General features: G+C 39.8%; 1 protein-coding gene across 2 annotated transcripts in view; it reads left to right on the top strand.

Moving 5' to 3' along the window:
* The window catches only part of bckdhb (branched chain keto acid dehydrogenase E1 subunit beta), a 53,915-nt gene extending 31,818 nt beyond the window's left edge, over positions 1-22,097 (top strand). Inside the window, exons 9-11 of one of the 2 annotated variants that reach the window (XM_028018144.1) lie at positions 10,274-10,360; positions 18,797-18,948; positions 21,650-22,097. In XM_028018144.1, the coding sequence (XP_027873945.1) occupies positions 10,274-10,360; positions 18,797-18,937 (228 nt within the window). In that variant the 3' untranslated portion in view covers positions 18,938-18,948; positions 21,650-22,097. Of the gene's footprint in view, positions 1-3,508; positions 3,721-10,273; positions 10,361-18,796; positions 18,949-21,649 lie in introns of those variants that run through there. The other variant, XM_028018145.1, reaches the window with a different exon arrangement.
* Positions 22,098-24,332: the final 2,235 nt, after the last annotated feature.

Raw genomic sequence — 24,332 nt, 5'->3', positions numbered from 1 at the left:
CCCAAACACGTTTCCACATCTGTTGATTTTTATGTTCCATCCTGTCATCTCCCTGTACTGCAGTGGTTCCCAAAGTATGGGGCGCGCCCCCTAAGGGGTGCGCAGTGCCATTGCAGCGAAGGCGCGGGAAGCAGTATGGGTGGATTAAAAAAAAGTGAAAAAAAAAACACTTTTTCACCTTTTACGGTGAAAAAGTGTTTCACTGTAAAGATGGTTTGTAGTTTGTTTTGTTGCAACCTGAAGTGTGAAATAAACTTCAGTGGAGTTTGGAAACGAAATATGTGTTTAGGTTTATGTCTAGTTGAACGATGTGTGTGCCCAGTTTTTTTTCTTTGGTGGGGATTTTATTGGAATCCATAGGGGGGCCCAGAAAATCTTTGGGAACCACTGCTGTACTGTGGTTCCCACACTGTTAAAGTGGGGGCCTGTGTGCGGGATCGGGCTGCAGAGCTGTTTGGGTGAAAAGCTGATACTAAAATTGCCATTGTGCATTTTTTACCCCCATTGCTCTGTAGCATTGCAATGTTGTGATGAGGTTTTTACTCCATTGGCAAACAGGATATTTTGAATTGAAGGATTGACAGGGATGGCAGTAAAACAGACCAGATTTTTTCTATAAAGACTCCAGGGGTCAGCTTTTAGTCTGCCATGTTTCTGGCTCCTTTCTGTAACCGGTCTGGTATTTATTTAAATATCTGCTATACAGTCATAATTACCAATTGATTGAATAATGATGTATTATCGGAGCACCTTTAGATTGCTTTTTTATCTAACAATTCATTTCTCAAATGTTTTGCGTTGGTGTGCCTATTTTCTTAAAGTTAGGATCAATGCCACAAAAGTTGAACTTCTTAATAAATGTGAGATCTTTAAATGTGCGGGTTATGGTTAATAATCATTTCAGTGTGGAATAAATGGAGCCATAATGGTCTCAGGTTGTTTTTGCTTTGGTAATTTTATTTACCTGAAAAACTGAATAGTAAACTCATGAAAGATATTTGTAATCACAAATATTAGGATGGATTTGTCCTTTATAAAAACTGAAAGTGATATAATGTTCTAAGTGATTTTCATTGCCATTTTATATTACAAATAATCCCAATATTTATACTTAATTTGCAACTAGCTGCTGATGTTGATTATTCTCAAATAACTTTGAATGCAAGTTTCACAGCAGACCAGCAACAATGTTGATTCAGGGACCCTGATACTATGACAGTCAAAAACAAAATCACATCAGTCACTGATTTCCACTTGCCTGTAACTATGAGAACTCCATCCTGTTATCCATGGGGTTAACATCAGCAGAAAAAAGCAATGATGTGGTTGCTTCCTGCATGTCTTCTTGCTTAATGACTCTAAAGCTAAGTTTTCATTTGTGAACACACCACATTCAGTGTTTTTCTCTCAGTCCACATGGGCAGCCATGTTGCTTCCACAGTAGTTGGTCATACAGCTTCTCCTTATCAACGTACGACATAGCCGTCATATGTCATATGTAATTTCCATCTAGAATTGTTGTAATTGTTAAAAAAACATCTTCAAAGTTAATGGCAGCTTTACAATTTTTGACAATACAACAGTGATTTCCAACCAGGGAGGAGGGTAAAACCATAGAGACATGTTCATTTATCCATTGCCTTTCTCCAATTTTATCACAGAAAGAGATAAATGTTGATTGATTATTGGGTTAATCAACAATTACTGAGTAACAAATAACTGTTAGAAATCTCAAATGTCAGTTTAGACATCAGTCTGCAGATCCATCGTCCTGAGTTAACACAATTTAGCAACAACGGGATAGAAAGTAGAGCTGGGGTGTGTTATATATGTATGCCTGTGTGGGCGACGCACACCATCAAGGTTTCTTTTATTGCACACATATTCATCATCCAGCCATCTGGGTCAAATGAGGTCATGAAATCCTTGACAACTGTAACAAGCAAGATTTGTTGCTGTCTAACTGTACTGGCGTTTACCTGGAATCTGCTGATGGGAATAAGCCACTGCTCTGCACAAAATTTCCAGTCTATTTCCCTCAAAGGCTGTATAACATCTTTTCATGCAGGATATCACGATGAGTAAGAAGACAGTTAAATCTGTAGAAACCGCCCCACATTGTCTTAGATTACTTCGTAAAGCCTATAAAACTGCTTTATGATTTTTTTTACTGCCATAAAGCAGTACTGCCATACTGCTTGTGTAGCCTATGAGATGCTCACCGAGAGCTGTCATCACGTTGGCTACTCACTTTCCCATACATGTGTGCTCACTGATAGACTCTCAGTGATGCAGAAATGTGGTGAGTGCGGATCTTTTATTACCTCTCGTTCTGCAGTAAGACGGGAAGGTTTTTTTTCTTTTTGTCTGCTCCCTTGGCAAATTGGCCACACAGTCGCCGCTCTCTCACTACACGTAAAAGACCACTTTCAGGGGCCTCGCAAGTAGCCGAGCTTCGTCGTCTTCGGCTCTCATTTGTCACGGGCGACGCACAGTGGCACATGAGTTAGGGCGCTGCTGTGGCCGCGCAATTACAGGGTCGACGGAAGGCAAACAGAGCCAAGCGGATCCAGCGGCAAGGACGACTCCTCCGTGGCGGCACTGAACTAAACATTCTGTTACTGTCATGTTTTGATGGACGGCCTGAGGGATGGAAGAGGAACATTATTATGGGAAGGCCGGGAGTCATTTGCTGTCTCTTCAGTTCTTGTGTGTGGAAACGTACAGTACAAGCACAGCACAGCAGACGGTGTTTGTTTTTTTTGTATTTTTGACCCCCGTTTTTCGTCACCTCTATTTCAGGGTTGTTGTGAATGAGTTTAGCAATGTACAAATACAGGCGCAACACGTAAGTGCCAGAAGCTTCTTCTGGAAAGATTTTTGTACATGTTCTGAAAGCATTTATGGCGCATTATGTCGAAAAACACCCAGGGTTTCTGTTCAATAGGAAGTGGCTTTGTAAACCGTTTTTTCTTTTTTTTGTTTTGAACAATTTGTCTTCAGTTAGTGTCACAAATCTGTGACAACACAAAGGTCAAGTATTAGACTGTTTTATTTAGTATATACAGCAGCTTGAAGAAGTCAACTTTTCCACATTGTCTCATTTTACAGCCATGGACTTTAATGGATTTACTGGGATTGGACAAAATAGGACAATTGGGCAGAAAAACATATTTTTTTACATAAAACTTTGTCTCGCATTTGTGTTTTAGTGCCTTTTATGTCAATACCATAAAATGAGATCCATTGCATCCAGTTACCCCGGTCGCCTGATTAATAAAGAGTCCAGCTGTTTGTATTTAATCTTCATATAAATACAGCTGTTCCGTGAAGACTTCAGATGTTTATTGGAGCGCATTAGACTGCGAAATTTACCACACAGGTCGGAGATAAAGATTTGAACATTTCATAGAGCACCGTTCCATCCATCGTCTGAAAAAACCTGGAACCTCTCGAGAGCACAACTATTGGTGGTGGACTCGGCAGATCTGGCCTTCTGGAAGGGAAGGTGGCGAGAAGACAGCCATGAGAAAGTCCCGTTTGCGGTTTACTACAATTATTCCTGCCGGTGACACAGCGAACATGTGGAAAATGGTGCTGTGGTCAGATGAGACCAAAATGAAACTATTTGTCCCTCATTGAAAACACTATGTGTGGCATGACTAACATTACAGATCACCCTACATGCATCATTACCACCATAAAATATAGTACCAGAACCATTTTGGTGTTGACCTCCTTTCAGCAGGGACTATGAAGTTGGCTAGGTACAGGGAAAAAAACACTTATTAGAGGCTCAGAACCACTTGAGTCTGGCTTGGAAGTTTACCGTCTGGTGTGACAGAGATCCGTAACGTGCAGACGGAGGCTCTTTGTGTCCAATTAAAGGTAATTTCAGAAACAGAGAGTCAGGGAGTATAATGAGGTCTGCATAATATCTGAAAAGGAAGACATGAATTGGGAAAATGTGGGTCAATTATAATTTCTATAATCTATATTGCAATATTGAACAATTTCATGTTTGCCCATTATAATGCGGCCTTAGTTCAGATGTAAATGTATCCATGTGTTTTGAAGGGGTAGTAGTATGTTAAATCAACTTTTTTGAGCTTTATTACGTTATGCTATTCCCTTATCAAAAACATACCTGGGGTGTTGCTTTGTTTTTTTTGTTTTTTTTTCACGTTTGAGAAATCCTTTAATCTCCCATAGCAACCATTCAGATGTGCAAATCGCCTTCTTGTTATAGAGTGCCGCCTTCAAGGATGAAACCCGTGCTCAGAGCTGCAGTTTCCAAGTTTTCCCGTGAATCCTGCCCACTCAGATCCTTCAGACTAGCCGGTAGCAATTAGCAAACACCTGGTGGAACTGCGCATGTGCTGAGCTCATTATATGAGCTACTTCTCAGCAAAGTAGCAATGTTTTACCAGGTAAGCTGGTAAAACATTGCTAAAGGGTTAATAGAGGAACAATGTTGTGATGACTTCCCAAAGGCAGAGTGTTGTGGGTTGGAAAGTAGGAGTTTCTTAAGGAGACACAGGCCCAATTTCTAGGCGTTAGTCATATTTGATATATATACAGCATTTTTATAACTGAAGGTAACACAGTTTCTTGGGCTATAAAATGATATTATGTGGCTGGAAAACACATAATCCTGTCCCTTTAATATGGCTCAGTCAAAGTTCAGACCCGAATGTAATTGAGAATACACGACACTCTTTTTACTATCCTTTTCTCTACACAATTAAGCTCTACTTTGTCTTGGTATATTACATAAAATCCCTATTAAAAGTTATTGAAGTCTGGGTATGAAACATGGGGGGGGGGGAGTTTAGGGAATGTGAATACTTTTGCAAAGTACTTACCGTTCATACTTCCACGTGTGTTGCGTGTGTTCTTATGTGGGGGCCACTCATCGGTGGAGACACTTCGGGAGAGACACCGAATTTAAGTGCAGAGGTAGAGCGATGGTGTTGGCCTTGTTCTGTGAGGCCATGCCAGGCCAACCTCCGAGCGGCGAGGCCGCATCGTGGGATGACTGTCGCGGCTGGGAAAACGGGCTCCATAAAAACCCAAACGGTTTAATTCGATGGAAGTCAGCGATTCACAGAGAGGCCAGGAGGAGGTGGAAAAAAAACAAAATGGGATGATGGGGATGAGACGGGCTGCAGCGGGACGGAGCCATGCAGAAGAAGAGACGGATCCAGAGAGCGAGGGCAGAGCTCTACGCTGCTCATTAGGTTTGGGTGTGTATGGGAACAGCAGTAAACATGACATTTCTTCTGCAGCCAGCAGAACGACTCCGGCATCAAATAACAGCCCTGCAGTACAATGAGTAGTAAAGCTGTGGCCACCAGAGCTGTCGCCCTGCCCGACTGCCATCAACTGCCACCAACCAGGACTCCAGGATTTGACTCTGGTCCACTGCAGGACCAAAGAGCAGGAGGCTTCTACCAGACAACACAAGTTTGGTTTTGAACCGTGTAAACACTACAATATTTTTTAATTTAACAAAAAAAGAAAAAAAGATTGTCATTTGATGCTTTTACTTTATTATAAGTAAAGTCCTGTGTGAAACATTGCTGGTTCATCTACCCAGCCACAGTTTCCTTGCTGGCACTTAAATCAGGCAAGGCTCCGGGTGTGTATCCTTGTTTTATCATATAATTATTGTCTGGGAAAACTCTTCTAGTAAAATGATAAGTTTACTCATTTATAGGCTGGCCGTTTTAGAGATACGGGTTTTCTATGAAGCTTGACAGGGTTTGGAAAGTAAAAAGTCTTTTTATACACTTCAAGAAGCTTTTTCCTCTATAATGTGTAAAAGCGTCCAGTTTCACACAGACTCTGTTTGTATGTTTTTGCTGCACAGTTTTGTTTTTTGTTTTTTCTATAAATCTGCTATCATTATCCACGGACTCTTGATCTTTATATTGCTGCACTCTTTGCTCTTTCACTGCTTTGATTTTGGTGGGAGATTTCCTTGGTTGGCTGGACGTGAGCCGCTTGGTAATAAAACCAATCAGGCACAGGTCCCTGGTTCAACCATAACGACAAGATACTCACTGCAAGCACATCTCCCTGATGTTATATTGGAAGATTCATGACATGTTTGACTGTCCTTCTCTCACTAAAGACATATAATTTCTCCCCTTTGGCTGCTTCTAACTTATCATCTCCTTACACTGTCCAGCGTACTTCCTATGGCTCCAGAGCAGTCATAAAAGTCTTACCACTGCTTTGAGTTTTTGTCATGAAAGGTGCCTGTCATGGGCAAATAAAAAGAGCATGTGATTTACCGGGAGAAAAAGGATCACACTTTGAAATGTTTAAATGTTCCTGTCTCCGGAAAGTTCATTCGGCAACCAGAGGCAACCGAGTTGTAGTACAAAATTACTCCTCTGAATTTCTGTTATAGTCTGATGTTAGATGTTGAAGCAAATATCATTTGAAACTGAAATTGAATTTAGGAAAAGGACAATTAAATAAGATGAACTAAAGTTTTAAGATCTGAGTGCTGTGGAAGAGTATTCATGCCCCTTTAACTGGACTTTTTTGCCAGATTGCAACACAAATTGTAGTTATGTGAAAGTAAAGTAGCTTGGTACGAGCCAACCCGATGTTCTACGCTTTGCTATGTGCAGAGAAATGCTTTGCTATGGCTATTGAGAAATCATTGCTCACCGGAGGCGTGGACTCTGCTCAAGTTTGAAACGATTGGATCCAATTTTACCCAGTCGCTAATGTTTGTCAGGGGTGTATGTAATGCACCAGTTCGACCGTGAAAGATTCTACGCTATGAACCATCCGAACATTGCGCGCGCTTGTAAACAACCATCCCCAGCCATGGTTTAACAGAATGGTTGCTACATTCGACAGCGAAATCCCCCTATGGAGTTCATCTGTTTGCTGTAATTAATTATAAATAAGCAGGGGTACCTGAGCGACTATGTTAAAATTGATAAGCAGTTACATTGAATAGCTCAATATAAAAGGGGCTTTGCTAAAAATGAATCTGTGTTAAATTGATGGTGGCAATTTTCTAACAGCTTTCATTAGCATATATTATGCTTAGCCTCATTAGCATCACCCGAGTTAGCGAAGAAATGGTTGTAGTCGTCAAAAACCAAGATAAAACAAGGTAGTTACAAAAGTTTTTCCCATATTTAAATTCAAAAGGCTAAAGGTAAAATTACGCCCACATTTTTCAGATTTAGATTTTTTAAAGATATTTTTTAAGTTTGGCAACATGTTTCTGCTTACTGGGAGTCCTGAGTTGAATGGAGAATCTGTTGAGAGAGCTAAAGATTAGGGTGACTGCAACGTCCTCAGGCCTGACGACATGGAGTTTATCACCAAAGATAAATAGTCAACACACCTGTGGAAACATTCAAAGTGCTGACCAGCAATGATAAAAAGGATTAGATAGACTTCTCTATTGATTGAGAGCATATAGTCATTTTCAACATGCTCTCTATCAATGAAATTTAAGTAAAATATTATTTTTTTATTTTTTAGATAGTGATACTCCTTTTACACAGTTTATATTTTGAAGGATGCTGGTTTTATGGCCTATCAAAGAAAAGCATTGCCTGGAGTATGAATAGTTTTGAACCTAATTGTGGGTCAAGGTGTTTAAACCCCACCCTGGATATAAAAAAAGAGCCCTTCTATTGTGCTCAAAGCATGTGAAAATGCACTCCCGATGCAGCAGTAAGAGGTGTCCCCTCAGGGAGTGGACCAACAGGGAAATATCTAGGCAAGTGATCGTGTTTCACTGCAAGACTGGATGTCAGTAGTCTTTTGTGTACAAGTTTGCCTAAGACAGGGATCGGGTTCAGCATTAGGGTGGAGCAGGGGATTGGACGGCGACTCTGTTTATGCACCTGACCCGTATGAGTCATTGAGCTGAGGCAAACTTTACAGCAACATGTCATATCAAGACATCGCCCAACTCTCAGCTCCCCGCTTGATTCCTCCTCACTGCTCACATTGCCATTTGTTGTTATTGTCTTCCAATGTTATTAACTTGCACATTCCTGAAGATGGTGTCATATAATCAGAGTATTTGGCTGAACTCGTTCCCCTCATGTGGGGATGAGTTGCTTAATATACTGCCTTGGCAAGGTCTGGAGTTTGACTCTCAAGTTTACTATCAAGAATCTTTCTCCTCCTATAAACACCCCAAATTAATGGTCCGATGTTGTGTACTAGCTTGAGTAACCCAGCGCTGACTTTCTCGATCAAGTGAGTGACAATGGCAACATTACAGACAGTTGGTTTATGATTAACAGCCTAACTATTGGCCTCAGCAGTGCAACCATGTGTCAGTTTAGCATCAGGAAGAAACCTCAGCATGCCTCTGTGTGTGTGTGTGTGGGTGTGTGTGTGTGTGTGTGTGAAGGAGTCACTTAATTTCTATATGTGACACCTATTTTCAGCAGGTCATATAGTTGCAACAGCAGTTTGGTTTGTGGCTCTGAGGGATGGAGAAGTATGCAGTGGTCGCCCATCTGACTTAAAATGGATCTGTATTGTTTAAGTTTTTATTTCAATATAAAAGGCACTTGTTTTTTGTTTTTTTTTCTATTTGTTTTTTATCACCCCACAAGGAGTCTTTTTGGGGGCTCTAGTGTCCCTTTTTCAAAGTAGGCTAACAGGAAAGGGGGAAGGAGAGGGAGGAAGACATGCGGTAAACATCGTCGGCCATGTTGCCTCTGAATGTGGGTCACGCTAACCCCTCCGCCATCACGGCACGCCCAAGGCACTTGGTTTTAAGTTGTTGCCCATCCACACTTTTCTGAAGTTTCCCATTAAACCTTACCAAATCTTGTGATTCTCTAAATAGTACACCATGTTACAATCAACTTGGTAATATTGTGTTGTTTTAAAGGTGTTTCCACAGTTTATTGCTGAAATAAAACGAGCTAGTCCAGCTGGGTAGAGGAGAGGCAAAAGTTTGCTGAAGCTGCAGAAAACAGACATAGCTTTGGCTTGGTCAAGTGGCCACTGGATAAGATTATAGTATAGTACTGGTTTTATGCTGCGGTAGATAACGGGTGGGGCGGAGGCATCCCTCTGCAGTAATGTCAGGTTGCAGAAAACCCATATACAAATGCCTGGGAGGTGGAGAACTCTTATGTCCATGATTGTCCAGTTGGCCCTGTGTACCAGCCTAAATCAGCCGTTCAGATCATCAGGTTGTCATGTTCAATTTCTGCATGCAGTCAAACGCTCAGCGTGACGCAAATGCCCCCTGAGGGAAATGGGCAGATGTAGAATCCCACTGAGGGAAACGTGGGAACAACTTCCACATGTTAACAGCTGAGTACTGGCTCAAGGGTGACACATCCAGCTATGAGCACTACTGCAGAAAATATCTAAAAGTCATAAGTAGTGGTGCACCAATTGCAGTTTTCTGGCCATTCACCAATCTTAATAAACTATGATTTACCTATTCTGTTTTTGGCCAGTACCATGTTTTTTTGTCTGAAAAGTATATAAATATAGCAATAAAGTCTTTACGTTTGCAACAGTGGGTGACTATTATTAACCACACACGTTCAGATGTGAACGTGGGTAGGTTTGATTTTCAGACCTTTTGTGGAGGTACATAAAATCAGTTTCACATGCAAGTTTGGGTCAGTCTTCCAAAATTAAGGTAATCTGTGCCGATTTGCTGGTGCACCCCTACTCATAACTCAACAGATACCTCAACAGAGTGGAAATATATATTTAAAGCAATACTACTTCAACCACTACTTGAAAATGTTCCAATAAGAATTGTAGCGTTCTGGCCTACTAATAAAAATTTTGGGTGATTTCATTTTCTTGTAGATGAACCAGAACGTACAATGTTCTTACTTACTTTCCTTTCCTTGAATCTGGGATTTACAAATAGTTGCCAACATTACCAATTCCAGCATGTTTTATGATAAAAGCTAACACGGTTCAAATTGAGCTGTACTCCATTTACCCTTCCTGTTATCTGTTTAAAGTCTTGCTTTTTCTTTATCACAGCATGAATAGACAGACATTTCTTGATGTTCTGCAAAGAATACAGTTTGATGCAGAAAACTTGGAGTCTCCTTAACTCAGTAGTTAAGTGTTCACACTAAATTGGACAGAAAGTCCTGGTAGGTCTTTGATTGACTGTATCTGAATGTTTGAAAAGCTAATATTCAGTCTTAAATAACACCCATAATCAGATGAAGTTTTCATTCCTTCTTGATGGAGTTCTATGTTGAACTTCTCTCTTGTTCATGTCTTTCAGTCGGTGGCGAGAACTGGACGTTTGCTCATCAGTCACGAGGCGCCGGTCACAGGAGGATTTGCTGCTGAAATCAGCTCTACTGTACAGGTGAGTGCCTGCTGTCCGTGTGTGACTTTATCTCTGGCAGAGTGTTCAAGCGTGCTTGTGTTGAAAGGAGGAAATTTTATTGGCATCTTAAGCTCCCAGGGGTAAAAGATGCCCTTCAAAGGGGTACTGGTCCAACTTCCAAATAAAACTCAAATAGGTTCTCAGTGCTTGCCTCAGAGCTGTGGTTTTCGGACTGTAAGAAACACTGTGCTGGTGTTGGAGGTAGAGACCGAAGCAAGTTGACTACCAATAAGCTACGGCGAACTCTGTTGACGGACAGGCATCAGTGGAACAGAATGTAGCTGTTTATCGGGGAGTTTAATAAGCCACTTGTGATGAAATCTTAAGACTGGAGAAAAAGTTTCAAGTATTTGCATTTCGAGGTGTTGGGTCATAATCAGCTTCTAAGTAGTAGTTTGAACAGAGCGGAACGTATCAAACAACTTCACTTCAAAAATTCATTAACGCATGGCTAGTGGGAGAGTTTCCAGTACGGAGCGTTTCTCCATTTGGTGAAGATGTTTGGCTTTACGACTGCAATTCATGACCTGAAACTGACATCTGATTTTTGTAAACCTCCTTTGCCATCAATCCCCAAAAGGGTTTAGGGGGATTTAGATCCAGGGAACATGCAGGACGGTCCAAAAGAGTACATTATTCCAGGAAGAGGTGTTGTGAACTACAGTGTTGTGCTCTTGAAAGATCTAATCATCACCCTCAGATGATTAGAGGAAAGCCACCTGCAACATCTTCAATTGAACACCCCAGCACAACCAGACGCTCCATCGTTCAATCAAAGGAAATGCCTCCCAGATAATGATGAAGTTTGCTCCATTTTAGAAACTGATGCAGAAAACATCACCAGTGGGATCTCTCTGGCATCCCTGTAAGCCACAGGTGTCAAACTCCAGTCCTCAAGGGCCGCTGTTCTGCAGTTTTTAGATGTGCCACAGGTACAAAACACTGGATTTAAATGGCTTAATTTCCTCCTCCTTGTGTAGATCAGTTCTCCAGAGCCTTAATGACCTAATTATTCTATTCAGGTGTGGTGCAGCAGAGGCACATCTAAAAGTTGCAGGACTGCGGCCCTCGAGGACTGGAGTTTGAGACCCCTGCTGTAAGCCATTAGAACTTGCCAGTTTTTTCATCCAGTTTTAAAGCACCATTGTACTATTTAGTGCTCCCTTGCAAGCCCTAAAGAGGCTATTTAATGATGGTTTTTTTATTATTCTTTAAGCCTGAAACTGTTTTTTGAGGGCCAGAGTCCTTCAACTTGTAGATGTCTCTCTGCTTCCACACACCTGGCTCCAATATTAGGTCATCAGCAGAGCTCTGAAGAACTTGACTGTATGCTAGGGAGACAGTTTCACCATGTAATTCAAGTGTGTTGGACGAGGAACAAATCCCCCCCCCACCCCAAATAAAATGCCTGCAAAGGAGATGCTTTTGATTTACATCACACAAGTCACTTCATCAGCAACCAGATGTTACTACTGGTGCAAAAGACTAAGAAGATGACAGGCTCTGTATGATTTTTACTGATTTGTTGCATCAATAATCTTATTCACATGTGACTTTAATTGCGTTTCTTATTTCGTGGAAACACCGCAATTGTGATCTTGAATCTCTTGGGTTTAAGAACAAGAAAGAGAGACTTGGAAGAACAGTTGTAACATTAATATAGGGAGGTTGGGATATTGTCTGTTAGAAATGTTTTTTATGGTGACATTTCTATCAAAAAATGTTAGATTACTCTGTTGAAAATGATCAGAAACACTTATTTGTGCCCAATACTTGTAATACGTAACATTTGTACTGTTTTAAACTACATTTGATTTATAGTCTCCTGCTTGTATTTTCCACAGCCGACTGATAGTTGACACACTCGGACATGAAGGAATTATGGGATATATTTGGCCACGATAGGTGGACCAGATGCTTCCATCTTTTGCCTAAAATGAAAGACTGATTTGAAGGCTGCATTTGGAGGAGTTTTGAAATTAGGTCAGCATTTGTCATGCGGCTGAGACATGATCGACCTTTGAAGAATGCAGCCGCCGAAGGGAAATTCAGATATTTACCACAGTGGTGAACTTTCACCATATTTAAGCTGAAACAATTCTGCTGCTGGTGGTGTGTCCTCTCAACTCTAGACCTGACAGCATATGCATTTTCTGTGAACTGAATGGCACACGCACGCACACACACACGCACACACACGCACACGCACACACACGCACACACACACACATCCCAAATTGAAACAAATTTCTTTTATATGTATTTTTTTTGTATTAAAGTAGAGTATTGGGTTTTTGCTCTTTTCTGAAAGAGTGAAATCTTCTTAAAGAGACTGAGAGCCAAATTCAAGACGATAAATTGAGAAGTTCAATTTCTTTTAAGTCATGTTTTAGATATGTAGCATTTATATAGTGACTTGACTGTGCTATGTGTTTGGAATATACATAGTACTGCCTCTTTAAAACAGATATTCCAGTAGTGTCATTACGACACAATAATACTATTGGAAGATGGTAATTGGTGCAACAATAGCATCACGTTTTCCTTGTTGTATGTTGTTGGTGCAGCTGCACATATGTGCCATTTTAACCGTTTTACCAGCTAATTTCTGTAATTGGTTTGGTTTGTTGTTTTTATGGGGGACAAATCCTCCGGATTTATTGAGTAATGACTGAACATTTCAAAGCCAACGTGATGTGCCAGCATATCACCCACAATGAGTTGGTGTTGTTTTTTTTGTTTGTTTTTTTCCCGAAATGGAAATTCCACACAATGTTCTCTTTTTAATGTTAAATTGCTGTGAATGCCATTTTTGTTTTTTAGAATTCTGCAGAAGAAATAATGATAGTGTTACAGATTTTTACTTAATAAATGTAATGTTACGTCACAATTGATCAAGCAGCATAGTCTTAATTGTCTCTGAGTACTTTGTAGACTCATTTGTTTGGCTCCCCATTGCACCAGTGTTATTGAAGCTAACTAAATCCAGCATTCATCTTATCACTTTGAGGAGTTTCTGTAAGGCTCTGTGTTCAAAGACTATGACCTGCATTCAGTATGAATGCTGTGGTATTCATACTGGTGAGGAGGAATACCCCCAACATTATCTTCCATATATTCTGAATCGGAGTCAGATTTTGGCCTGCGGCTTTTGCCTCGCTGTAAATGTTACTGTTGCTCCTCAACCCGTAGTTCTCATCACAAAATGTTTGAGTGTTTTCACAGTTGATAGCCAGGAAGACTCCAATTGGGGACCAGAAAATGCAACATTTGTTACATTTTCAACTGGTGCGGTTCGCTTTCACACTACACTGAGCCAAACGAACCAAACACTTTGGAGAAAACTGTTCACGTCCTTGCGTGAGGAGGTGACGTTGTGGTGACGTTGCACCTAGAACCACTGAAGGAAATGAGACGAAAACCTCTGAAGATGATGCAGATGTAGTCAGACTTTAGCAGTTGTAGGATTTGTCTTTTGTCATTGGTAAAACACCATGAGCCATTTCTCCCTCTAGCGCTAGATTCTCACTTTTGTTTTGGTTGTATTTACCCAGAATGCCGTGTGCTGCAGTCTGCTTCCTGCTTTTGGAACAGTCTCCGGTCCGCTTGCATCCATCCAAACCGAGCCAGAGTTCTCTTCAACCAAACTGAGACCTAGGTTTTTAGGCGGACCAGAGTTTGCTTATTTGCTCTGAGTCAGAGTTTGACTACTCATTCACACCTCCCCAAACAATTTCTAGAGAAACGGACTAAACAGTGTGAATGCACTCCAAAGTCCCTTGAAAAACAAATTTTTATACAAAGAAGTGTATAAAGTGTATTAGTGTGATGCTAGAGGTATGACGGTATGGGGGATGTATCATGGGTACCTTGAAAGACTAAAGCCTTCACTCACAATAACCAACACAAGTCCATGCTTTTCTGTCTGATCAAAATAAATTTTCAGATATACCAAAAGCAGTTCTTGCCATTTTTCCGCCTTGAGGTACATTTTCAGCTGAAACATGGAGAGACTAACTGCACTAACAGCCCCATTAAGGCTCTGACCAGGAAAACATACTTTAAAGCCACATTCTTGACACAGTGGAAAATCTGAATTCTTCATGCTTTTCAAGCTTATTTCACAGTAATGGGATTTCTGAGCAGAAAACTTAGACTTTCAATTAGTACCCTCCCACAAGTTTCCACCAAGAGCCAATTAGAATATTGACAGCTTAGACGACATGTGACCTGCTACCAGTTTCTGTAAGCCCCAGTCAAGCCACATGGACTCGTAGAGAAGTGGCTGTAGGAACCTTGCTGTCTCTGTGGGTGTTTCTGACAATCAGTCACAATGTGATCAGTGCAAAGCTCCGGCCGCGCTGGAAAGTATTTTTAAAAACCCTTTGCCACTGGAAGACACAATTTTATTTTTTTTTCTTTTTGCTGCTCCCATGTAACATATTTTTATTCTGACATTTAACTATATTACATATAATGATGCACTTCCTCAAAGCTAAACAATGATTTGAATGAAATCGGAGTTGTGTGGCCGTTCCCTGTCCAGTTTTGGTGGCAGACAGTCAGACTACTGTGTTTTCCTCCCACTTCCAGTACATTTATTTAAAGGAGATTACAGATCTCATCCAGACTAAAGAGCAGAGTCTACAGTACATTCTGACTGTTTGTCTGCATGCAGAGAATTGGTTGTTGACTCGTCATAGGCTGGATTTCACAGCAACATCTTCACCAATAAAATAATATTCCAACTTTTTTTTTTCCATTTTACTTTTATCTGTTAAAATCCACCAAACAAACCCAACACAAAAGCTCAAATTGATCATTTATAATTGGATTTATATTTTAAGAGAAAAAAAAACAAAAACAAGACCCAGCATGACGAAATGCTACAGTACCAGCAGGTTTGCATGAACAAAATTTTTTCAAGTGCATGCCTGTTCACTTCTGAGAAGGTTTGCTGGGTTCACAGACATTACATTGAGGTTTGTCCAATGAACACGTCCTGTAGCACTCTTATTAAATGCTGTTTAATCGAGGATTATTACATCAGATTCATAAGCTTCAAAGCCTCTTAGTTTTATCTGTGTAAAATCTGGACAATTGACAGCACTTCTAAGTAGTATACCAGAAAGAACAGTGGCACAAAAAGTGGGTACCGTATTTGCCCTGGACCGTGTTTTCCAGACTAAAAGGCGCACTTGAATTTGATCAAAAAACGATAGTCACTTTATACATTGTTCTGGAGTAAAACATTCCCCTCTAGTGAATTAATATGGATTAATTCTGGTATTGACCTATAGATTTTGTGCGTTAGCAGGCTCTCACAGTACTGTCAAAATGTTTTAGTTACATTACTCCGTAGTCAGGAGCGTTGCAGAGTAATACGCGTACTGTGCTTTGACTGACGGACTTATTTGACTGTTTTGTTTCGCTTAATGCACCTTACAGTCCTGTGCGCTTTACATATAAAAGATCGAAAATATACCACTCATTGACGGTGCGCTTTATAATCCAGTTCACCTTATAGTCCAGAAAATACTGTATTCACTATTGTCGATGTACAGGGGCGCCTCGTTAGAAAGGGTGCCAGAATTATTTCCAGTCTGGATTTTCTGGATTTAACAGCTGTATTTTTTTCCATAATTCAAAAGTCATAGATTTCTCCCCATAACCCTCTCATACATGCAAATTGACTCACCGAATAAAGAGCGGTCTTTAAATCCCAATCACAAACCCCCAGGGAACGTGGACATTTGTCAGCACATGAAAACGCTCTGCGGTGTAAGAGGAAGGCAAAAGCAGCAGTGGAGAACATAAGGGGGGTTTTGTTGGACTAGTATTGTCATGTTCATTAAAGCTGATGAGATTAAATTAGCTGGGTGGAGCGTGCTGCGTGTCCTGAGGCGCTGAGGTCCGGCCGTACAAGCCAAACCAAATCAGATGAAATAAGTCTGATAGAGGCATTCAGGAGGATTGGGTGGCAATTCTTTATTTTCTCTACACCAGCTCAATAATTATCTTGACAAATTAGTCAGCTGTAGAACTAGAATCAGCTTTATTGGCCGAGACGCTGTGCAGAAACAAGGAATTTGGTTTCAAGTGCTCACAGGCGATAAGTATATAGGTAAATCGACTTTAGAGGAATTAAAATAAATGATGAAAAGCAACAGTATGCACAGCAGTGATCAGCTCTGCTGTGGGTTATCACTGTTTATGTATATAAGTTTTGAAAACAGAATATTTTATAGGCAGAACCGGTCCAGTATTTGTGTTCTGAGTAATCGTGGGTTCTTCTGGCCATTTAAGACAACCTCCATAAAAATATTGCTCCCCTATTTAGTCAAATAAGCATACGAATGTCAAATTGTATACAACTATGTTTCATACAAATCAATCTTTTGTATTTGATAGATTTACAGACTGTGTACCATTTAATTAAGCACACTGCCAGTGCACAGCCTTTCTGCTGTTAATCTTTCTTTCGGAGAGCATTTGGTTCTGGGAAGACATCTGTTTTATTTATTTGTTTTGGACTATTTTTGTTGCCAACATGTTTAGAGTTAACGGTTTCCTCAGATTGTTTCAGTGAGACGAAGAGGGAATCAAACGGACGACAGTAAAACAAAAGGGGGAATCTTAATGCACTTAACAACTGGATTCGATTACGATTGCGAGCCGCAATTATCGACACATCAATTATCGTTTCTGCACATCTTGAACTATTAAACAGCTGGTCTGTTTGATAGAACAGTTGGAAACGATTAAATGGAAAGTCCAAGATCTTTGACTTCATCAGTAACTAAAATCTTATCCTTATTAGCAAAGCCACAGTTTCCATGCACCTTATGTAGCGATGCCATATTTGCATAAATGTGATTCTTACTCGAAGCATACACGCTAATAGCTTGTAGATATTGGTGATAAAATGATTGAAAACTATGTTTTTTGCAATGCATGTCCATGCATCACGTCTCAGAGCTACTTTGTCTGCTTTCTTCAGTGACTTGGTGACTTTTTTAATATATTTTATAGAGGCACATTGAATCTTGGCTCCAAGGAGAGCAATATAGCATGAAAATTCAAGTTTACAGCAAATCCTTTACTTAAAAGTTGGAATTGGCCTCGTAATTAGCCCAACCTTTTCCTAGAGGAAAAGTTAGATGATGTGCAACCAGTTTTTACGTGCAAACATGTAATATGGTTTCGCCTGTTTGTCTGTTCTCAGAATTAACGTTTTAATGGGAAAAAAAACCCGAGGCAAATGAAACAAAAGAAAAACACCCACGTTTGTTTCTCTCGATTTTTTGTTTTCTTTTATCTCTTTCTCTTTTTGTGACTTACAAAAATTGGAAAAACACAGACGTTCCCATCATAAAATGTGACATTACTCAGGATTCTGTCAGATGTTTTATTGGAAACGAAAAGCCATGGATGCAGTGAACATGTCCTGCCTTGTCAAAAGCGTGACGGCCAGCGTTCAGATTTGTTGTTTGCGACGCAGTCAATCGTCCACTTTCACCGCGCGTCGTTTGCTCGGTTCGATTCAAAGGACTTTTATCTAATTGTCCAATTTACAGCATTTTTGTTGGTTTCCTTGGAAAAAGAAGAATAGTTCATATGAAACCACGTGTCGTGGTTTGTTTTATACTTTAGCCTGAGTATTGCCCCACTTTGAAGAGCCTTCCATTTGATCTGAAGTGTTTCTGAACAATAAAACCAACATTGTCCAGAGTCTTAAGTGTTTTATGCCTCGTGTTGATGGTGTATATAGGCATAAGAAAGTGTCTTTAATTGGCTAAATTGACAGTTGGAGAAAGGTTACTTCCCCTGAATCAAAGAGTGATGGCATTTTTTATTTTTGAGAGATAGTGAGTGAGTCTGTCCAAACGACTTGATCAAGCCAGATTCTATGTTACAGGTGGTTAACGTTGTTTTCTCTACTCCACTCCCAGCTGTTTTAAAATCTGCCAGCCAATTTTTAAAAAAACGAAAATAAGGCTAAAAATGGTTTAAAACGGAGCAAAGTTCCTCGCCGCATTTTTCCGTGTTTTGTTTTGGCCTTCTGCTCCCAAGCTGCTTCTCCTGCTCCTCTTCTACTAAGCCAAAGCTTCCAGCGCAACCATCGCATCTGTGCCAGACTACCGCATTAGGATTTTATTGTTGTGTTAAGCTTTCGCTCGCACTATTTGAACCTCTTGTGCAGGCATGTGTCTGCTTGTAATTACCAGCAGTGTCAAAGCCATTTTGGTATGCGTCGCATAAATCAAAGTTATGGATTTGTCCTTTTTTAATTTGCTCTGACAAACCAGTTCTAACTGTTTGTGCCATGTATTTATGTAATGAGCCAAAACTGTGGGATTGTTTTGTTTTGAACCAACAGCAGCTGTTCTGTTTTGTTTCTTTTCCCCTTTGCAGGAGGAGTGCTTCCTTAACCTGGAGGCTCCTATAGCCAGGGTCTGCGGGTACGACACCCCCTTCCCGCACATCTTTGAGCCCTTCTACATCCCAGACAAGTGGAAGTGCTTCGATGCAATCAAGAGGATGATCAACTACTAAAGCCCTGTCAGGTACCAACCATCCAATGGCTTCTTTTGAGCCAAATTGATAGAAGAGGCCGGGTTTTTTTTATGTGTTTAAAGTCTTTATGCAATTAACCTGCTTTAGATTGGTTTTTTCTTTGCAAAAATATAATTACTATTAAGAAGTCGAAACTAGCCAATCTTTAGCATATTGATACTGGTCCAGTAAATAAAACATTATTATTATTTTTTTTTTTTTTTACATCATTCTGATTCCAATCTTTCTAATGGACAAATAATTTTACAATAAGTCGCGATAAAAACAGCAACACTTTTAAAGACCTTGCACTAACTCAGAGAATCGACTTTCAAAAGACTTGTTAGTTTATAAATCACTGAACAGCTTGGCACCAAAATGCATAAAGAATTTGCTGTTGCTTTAACCAGAAGACCTCTGAGGTCCTCTGGTTCTGGCTCTGGTTCTGCTCTGCATCCCCAGAACCAGAACCAATCGTGGAGAAGCAGCATTCCAGTGCTAGGCACCACTAATCTGGAACAAACTTCCATAAAACTGCAAAACAGCCAAAACACCGAGTTCCTTTACATCTATATTAAAAGCCCACCTGTTTAGAGTTGCTTTCGAGCCATAAACATTGCAACATTGAGCAATTTAGTTGATGATGTAACTCGATAAAATGTGACGTTTCACTGGTTTCTCAATTGGTGACGGCATCATGTTTTAATGACTTTTTATCTTTGTTTTTTGTGATGTAAAGCACTTTGAACTGCCTTGTTGCTGAAATGTGCTATATAAATAATCTTGACTAATTGACTGAATTAATATTCAGCCAGAGGGCGTGGCACTGAACTCCACTGCTGCAACCAACGGAGGTTAGAAACTCAAAACGTATCGCTCAAAAACATATAGGTGCCAGCAGGACTAAAAAAGGCAAACAATAAATAAACCAATGAATACAAACAAGTGTTTAACTGAGTGGTTAAAAATACTAATTATCTCGAAAGTGACTGACAGCGCTAAGACCTTCCTCCTGGTTCTGATTGGTTGTTTTTTCATGATGTCAACAAGTTAGAGAAATGTACAGTATCGATAAGTATCAGAGCCACGATCCGCCCTGATTTCCATATCGGTGCATCCCAACCTGAAACAGAGCCATCATCAGAACATTTACCTCCCTCCTACAGGCTCTATTCCATTTCCAACGTAACCTTTCATTTTACATTCAAACGTGATGAAAAGCACGTATGCCTGCCTTTCGATTTCAGTTTTACACATCGCATGACAGAACAGCCGAACTCTAACCTCAGTTGTGCTAAATCTCGCTACAGATTCCACTAAGTCATGATTTAACATCAACAACGAACAAAAGTGGGAGGAAAACTTGAGTACACTTGTACGATTTGAGACGGAAAATAAGTCTTTGAATTGTAATCGCCAGCAAGTGGAGCTGCCTCCTGAAAAGCTGACTTTGTTGCTATGGAGCATGAAGATGTGTATTAACTCAATACCAAGAGGGAACAACATCAGCAATGACCTCAGAGGAGTAATTGGTGTTCTCCATTAAGCTTAGAAAAGTTGTAAAACCCTTTCCAACCAATTTGAAGTCCATAATTTCAAGCTGAGGCGATTCACCAGCAGACGACGTTAAAGAAATTTGTCAGATTTCCCAGGTGTTGACATCACAACGAATGGCTGGGGGAAAAAAAAAAAAAGCGCAGAAACATGACAAAGACATGGCACAGGTACATGTTGGACTCTGATGATTTCAGTTAGCATGGTGGATGTTAAAGTCCAGGGCAAGAAAAAAACTTAAGAAAGGCTTACCAGGAGGAAATAGTTGTATTATTATTATTTTTTCCTCGAAAGAAGGAAGCGCGAGGTAGATTTGCAATGTTGCGTCTAAACCAAAGCAGAGATGTTTGGATGTAATGTTCACATAAATGCCTCATACTGTCTGTTGAACATGCTGCTGGGGGGGAAAAAAGTCAATAATTTGACCAGGGGTGATTCAAGGTGCTGCAGTAATGATGATATGGAGTCAGCTGGGGTCCGACTTCAACACTGGTAGAACCTGATACAGATGGGATGTTTTTATTATGCCCTGAGATGTAAAACCCAAGGATTTAAAGCTAAAGTATGTGACTTTTGTAAAAAAACAAATCCGTTTCTTTCATATTTGTTAGAACTATCGTTATGTCATGACAGTATAATATGAGATGGTTTGTGGAAAAAATCAAGCACCGCTCGCAGTCAAAAACAACCAAGAAGGTGCTGTAGCGTAGCAGAGAGCGAGCTTGATTTACAGCGCTAAGATCCTCCTCCTAGCTCTGATTGGTTGTTTCTGACTAAGCTATGTAGTTCTGTAGTTTACTTTTAATGAACATTATCTGTTTTGTGTTATACTGTCGTGACAGAGTAACAGTTTTAACAAATATGTGTAGTTGTCACCAGAGATTTCATTTTATTTTCACTGGGGAGTAATGTCAGAAATGCATGTGTTGGAATCCTTGGCATCCTTTCTGATGAGAAACCTGAGAGCTTTCTGGGTCTCATAGCAACTCATCCCGAGTTATAGCTTTTCAACTCTTGGCTATTGAGGTGGAATGACACTTTTATTAAACCTTTAATCGAATCCCACATATGTCGCCTCTCTTTCTCAATTCTCTGCTCCATCCACTCCAACTTTTCTTTGTTTTTTTTTTGTTTTTTTTCCATCCTCTCCATCTCCAGGGCCAGCTTCTGGTGGACGTGAACTCCACACCCTCTCCCTGCCTTTTACACTTCATACATCCAACCAGGACAGAGCGGTGAAAAAGAAAGAATAAAGAAACACTTTGTCGACCATCCAATAAAAAACACACAGTCTGGATGGCCTTCATGCTCCGCTCTGTTCCTCATTTTCAAAGCCTGTTACCTTATCTCACATTGCAAAGGAGAAGAGACTCGATCAACCGAATGAACGGTGACATGTAGGTTTTAGCTGTTGCATAGAATAACACATTTATTAGACGGGGAAATACTTGGTTGAATATGTAACTGCCTTGCTTTGTGTGCTGTTGCTCTGTAATGTGTCCAGACCTTTTTCTGATCCGTTTAGTTTCACATGAAATGAAGTGTATCGACATAAAACAGTCTGTTCTTTTTGATCAAAATAAAACGAATAGATTTGTTCACAACATTTGGGCTTCGTTGTTTGTGTTTGAATTTATTGTTCCGTTGGCATTTTTAAACCCGGAAGGAAAAAAAAATGTTGACCTTTACAATCTGGTCCCAAGATCACATTGATCACGTAGAGTTTCACACAGAAATAGTCTTGCAAAATGTTGTAGGGCTTCACATATGATCACCAATGCGCATTACTCTATTTCTCATGCACCCTTTGCTTAAATTCAGATGCAGTTTTTCTTTTTAAATCCGGTACAAATATCTGCGATAACAGCAGTCTTTGTATCAGCCATAAATAATTACCAACAACTTTTAGCAAATGTTATTTTTTTCACTTGATGAAACACACATTAGTAATGACGTGGAACAGGATCATGTTATATAAGGCAATTTCCTTATATATAAATATAATATATGTATCATATTATATATACATATAAATATATATTAGTGATCTGCTTTTACTAATAAAATATTGTTTAATAAATATTTCACTTTCATTTATTTGACCAATCTCTGACTTTTTTATGATGAATAAAACTTTTACTTGGAGACGCACCGATCCGATATGAATATCGGCATCGGTCACCATATTGAAACAAAATTCTAGATCGGGTATCAGTGACAATGTGCCCGATCCATGAGGACAGATCTATTCATTGTGATTCTATGCTTCGTACTCCCAGCAAAATCATACTTTATTTATTTCTACATTTAGAATCTTTAATTTGACTTTCTGAATTTTCTGAACTTTCTGAAGATTTGTTCACTTTCAGTTCCTTATTTATTTCCCACTGGCTGTTCTGATCCTAATTTCATGGACTGAACAAATGAAAGTTGTTCTTTGACCAAGCTTATGAAACTATTGGTTTATTTAATTATGCTGTACTGGTGCAGATTTATCAAATAAATTTGTAATTCAGTACAGTATCAGAAGTGAAACAAGTGGATCGGTGCATCCCTGATTTTACTGTATTTGGATCGGCAGTGATCTTTTCTGTACTGTTATGTCCATTCCAGTCAGTTTATGCAAATCCTTGCTTTTGGATTTTGACACTAATGATATCCTATTGGCTTACTGCTAAAACTGCGTCCTGCACTTTTAGAAATCCTAAATTATGTGCAAACTATTACAAAGAAGGCAAATAAATGGTCAGTCAGATGATGGGTCTAAAAAAAAAAAAAAAATCCGGCATCCAAGAAAATTCAAGCTTTAAAACACATTAAGTTATTATTTTCTATGCCCACTTATTAGCATTCGGTCTCCGGGATAGCTATGGTCTACACATATTTGTTATAATATGGGAGGACGTCAGAATACCTGAAAAACACAGGCAAATAAAATAAAAAAGCAGGTTATATTTGTCTTCTGAGAGGCAGCAGTATTTACTGTTAAGAACAACCGTCGGTTTAATTGGACATGTTTGTTTGCAGGATGAAGACGTAGTCGAAGGATGACGCAAACGTAACCTTTTTGGATTATGATCGGATCTGATTTGAGTCCTGACCTTTTATGCTGCTGTCAGTCATACATTCACAATGTTGGTTGGTTTTAAACTAATGACTTGAAGTTGAATGAAACTGTAGTAATACTTAAGTCTGATCCAGTAGCCACTGGTAACCTATGCAGGAAATAAACGAGACATAAGTAATGCACAAGCTACGGTAAGACCCAGCTTGAGCATTAACATAGGCATTAATGTAATTTTATGTTGGGGTTTAATGTCCTATTTAAACCATTATATCTCTGAACTGTTAGTTTAGTATGACTGAGATCTGTTCTTAACCATTTTTGATGGTCAGGATCAGGGAAATTATTCTTAGCCTAAAAACCACAGAGACTCAAATTTATCTTGAACTTGAAACTGCTGGGACACCAACATGACAACATGAAGAGTAAGTTTAACAGCAACATGAACTTGGAGGTTACCCACAAAGAATGGGGGGGAAAAAATCACAAGCAAACGAACAAAGGACCCAGTACAACACTGAAACTTTCACGACTCAAACTGCAGGCCGAAAAGGAAAAACGTTCTGGATGAAAACGTTTCTGGTCAGAGGAGACGGATGGATCTAGTTGAATCACCTGTCCAGCACGGTGGTGGTAGCATCATGCTGAGGATGTGTCTCGCTTCCATTGGTTCTGTTGATGTGGTTCCCTCAAAACGACGATCTGAAACGCATCAACAGGAATTCTGAGTTGGGTAAAGTCAACAAACATTAAGCTACTTGAATAGCTTTGACTTAA

Source organism: Xiphophorus couchianus, chromosome 5 (genome assembly GCF_001444195.1).
Source record: "Xiphophorus couchianus chromosome 5, X_couchianus-1.0, whole genome shotgun sequence".
Lineage (NCBI taxonomy): Eukaryota > Metazoa > Chordata > Actinopteri > Cyprinodontiformes > Poeciliidae > Xiphophorus > Xiphophorus couchianus.
Note: the sequence above shows the minus strand (reverse complement) of the source record. Positions and strands in the feature narration are given on the sequence as shown.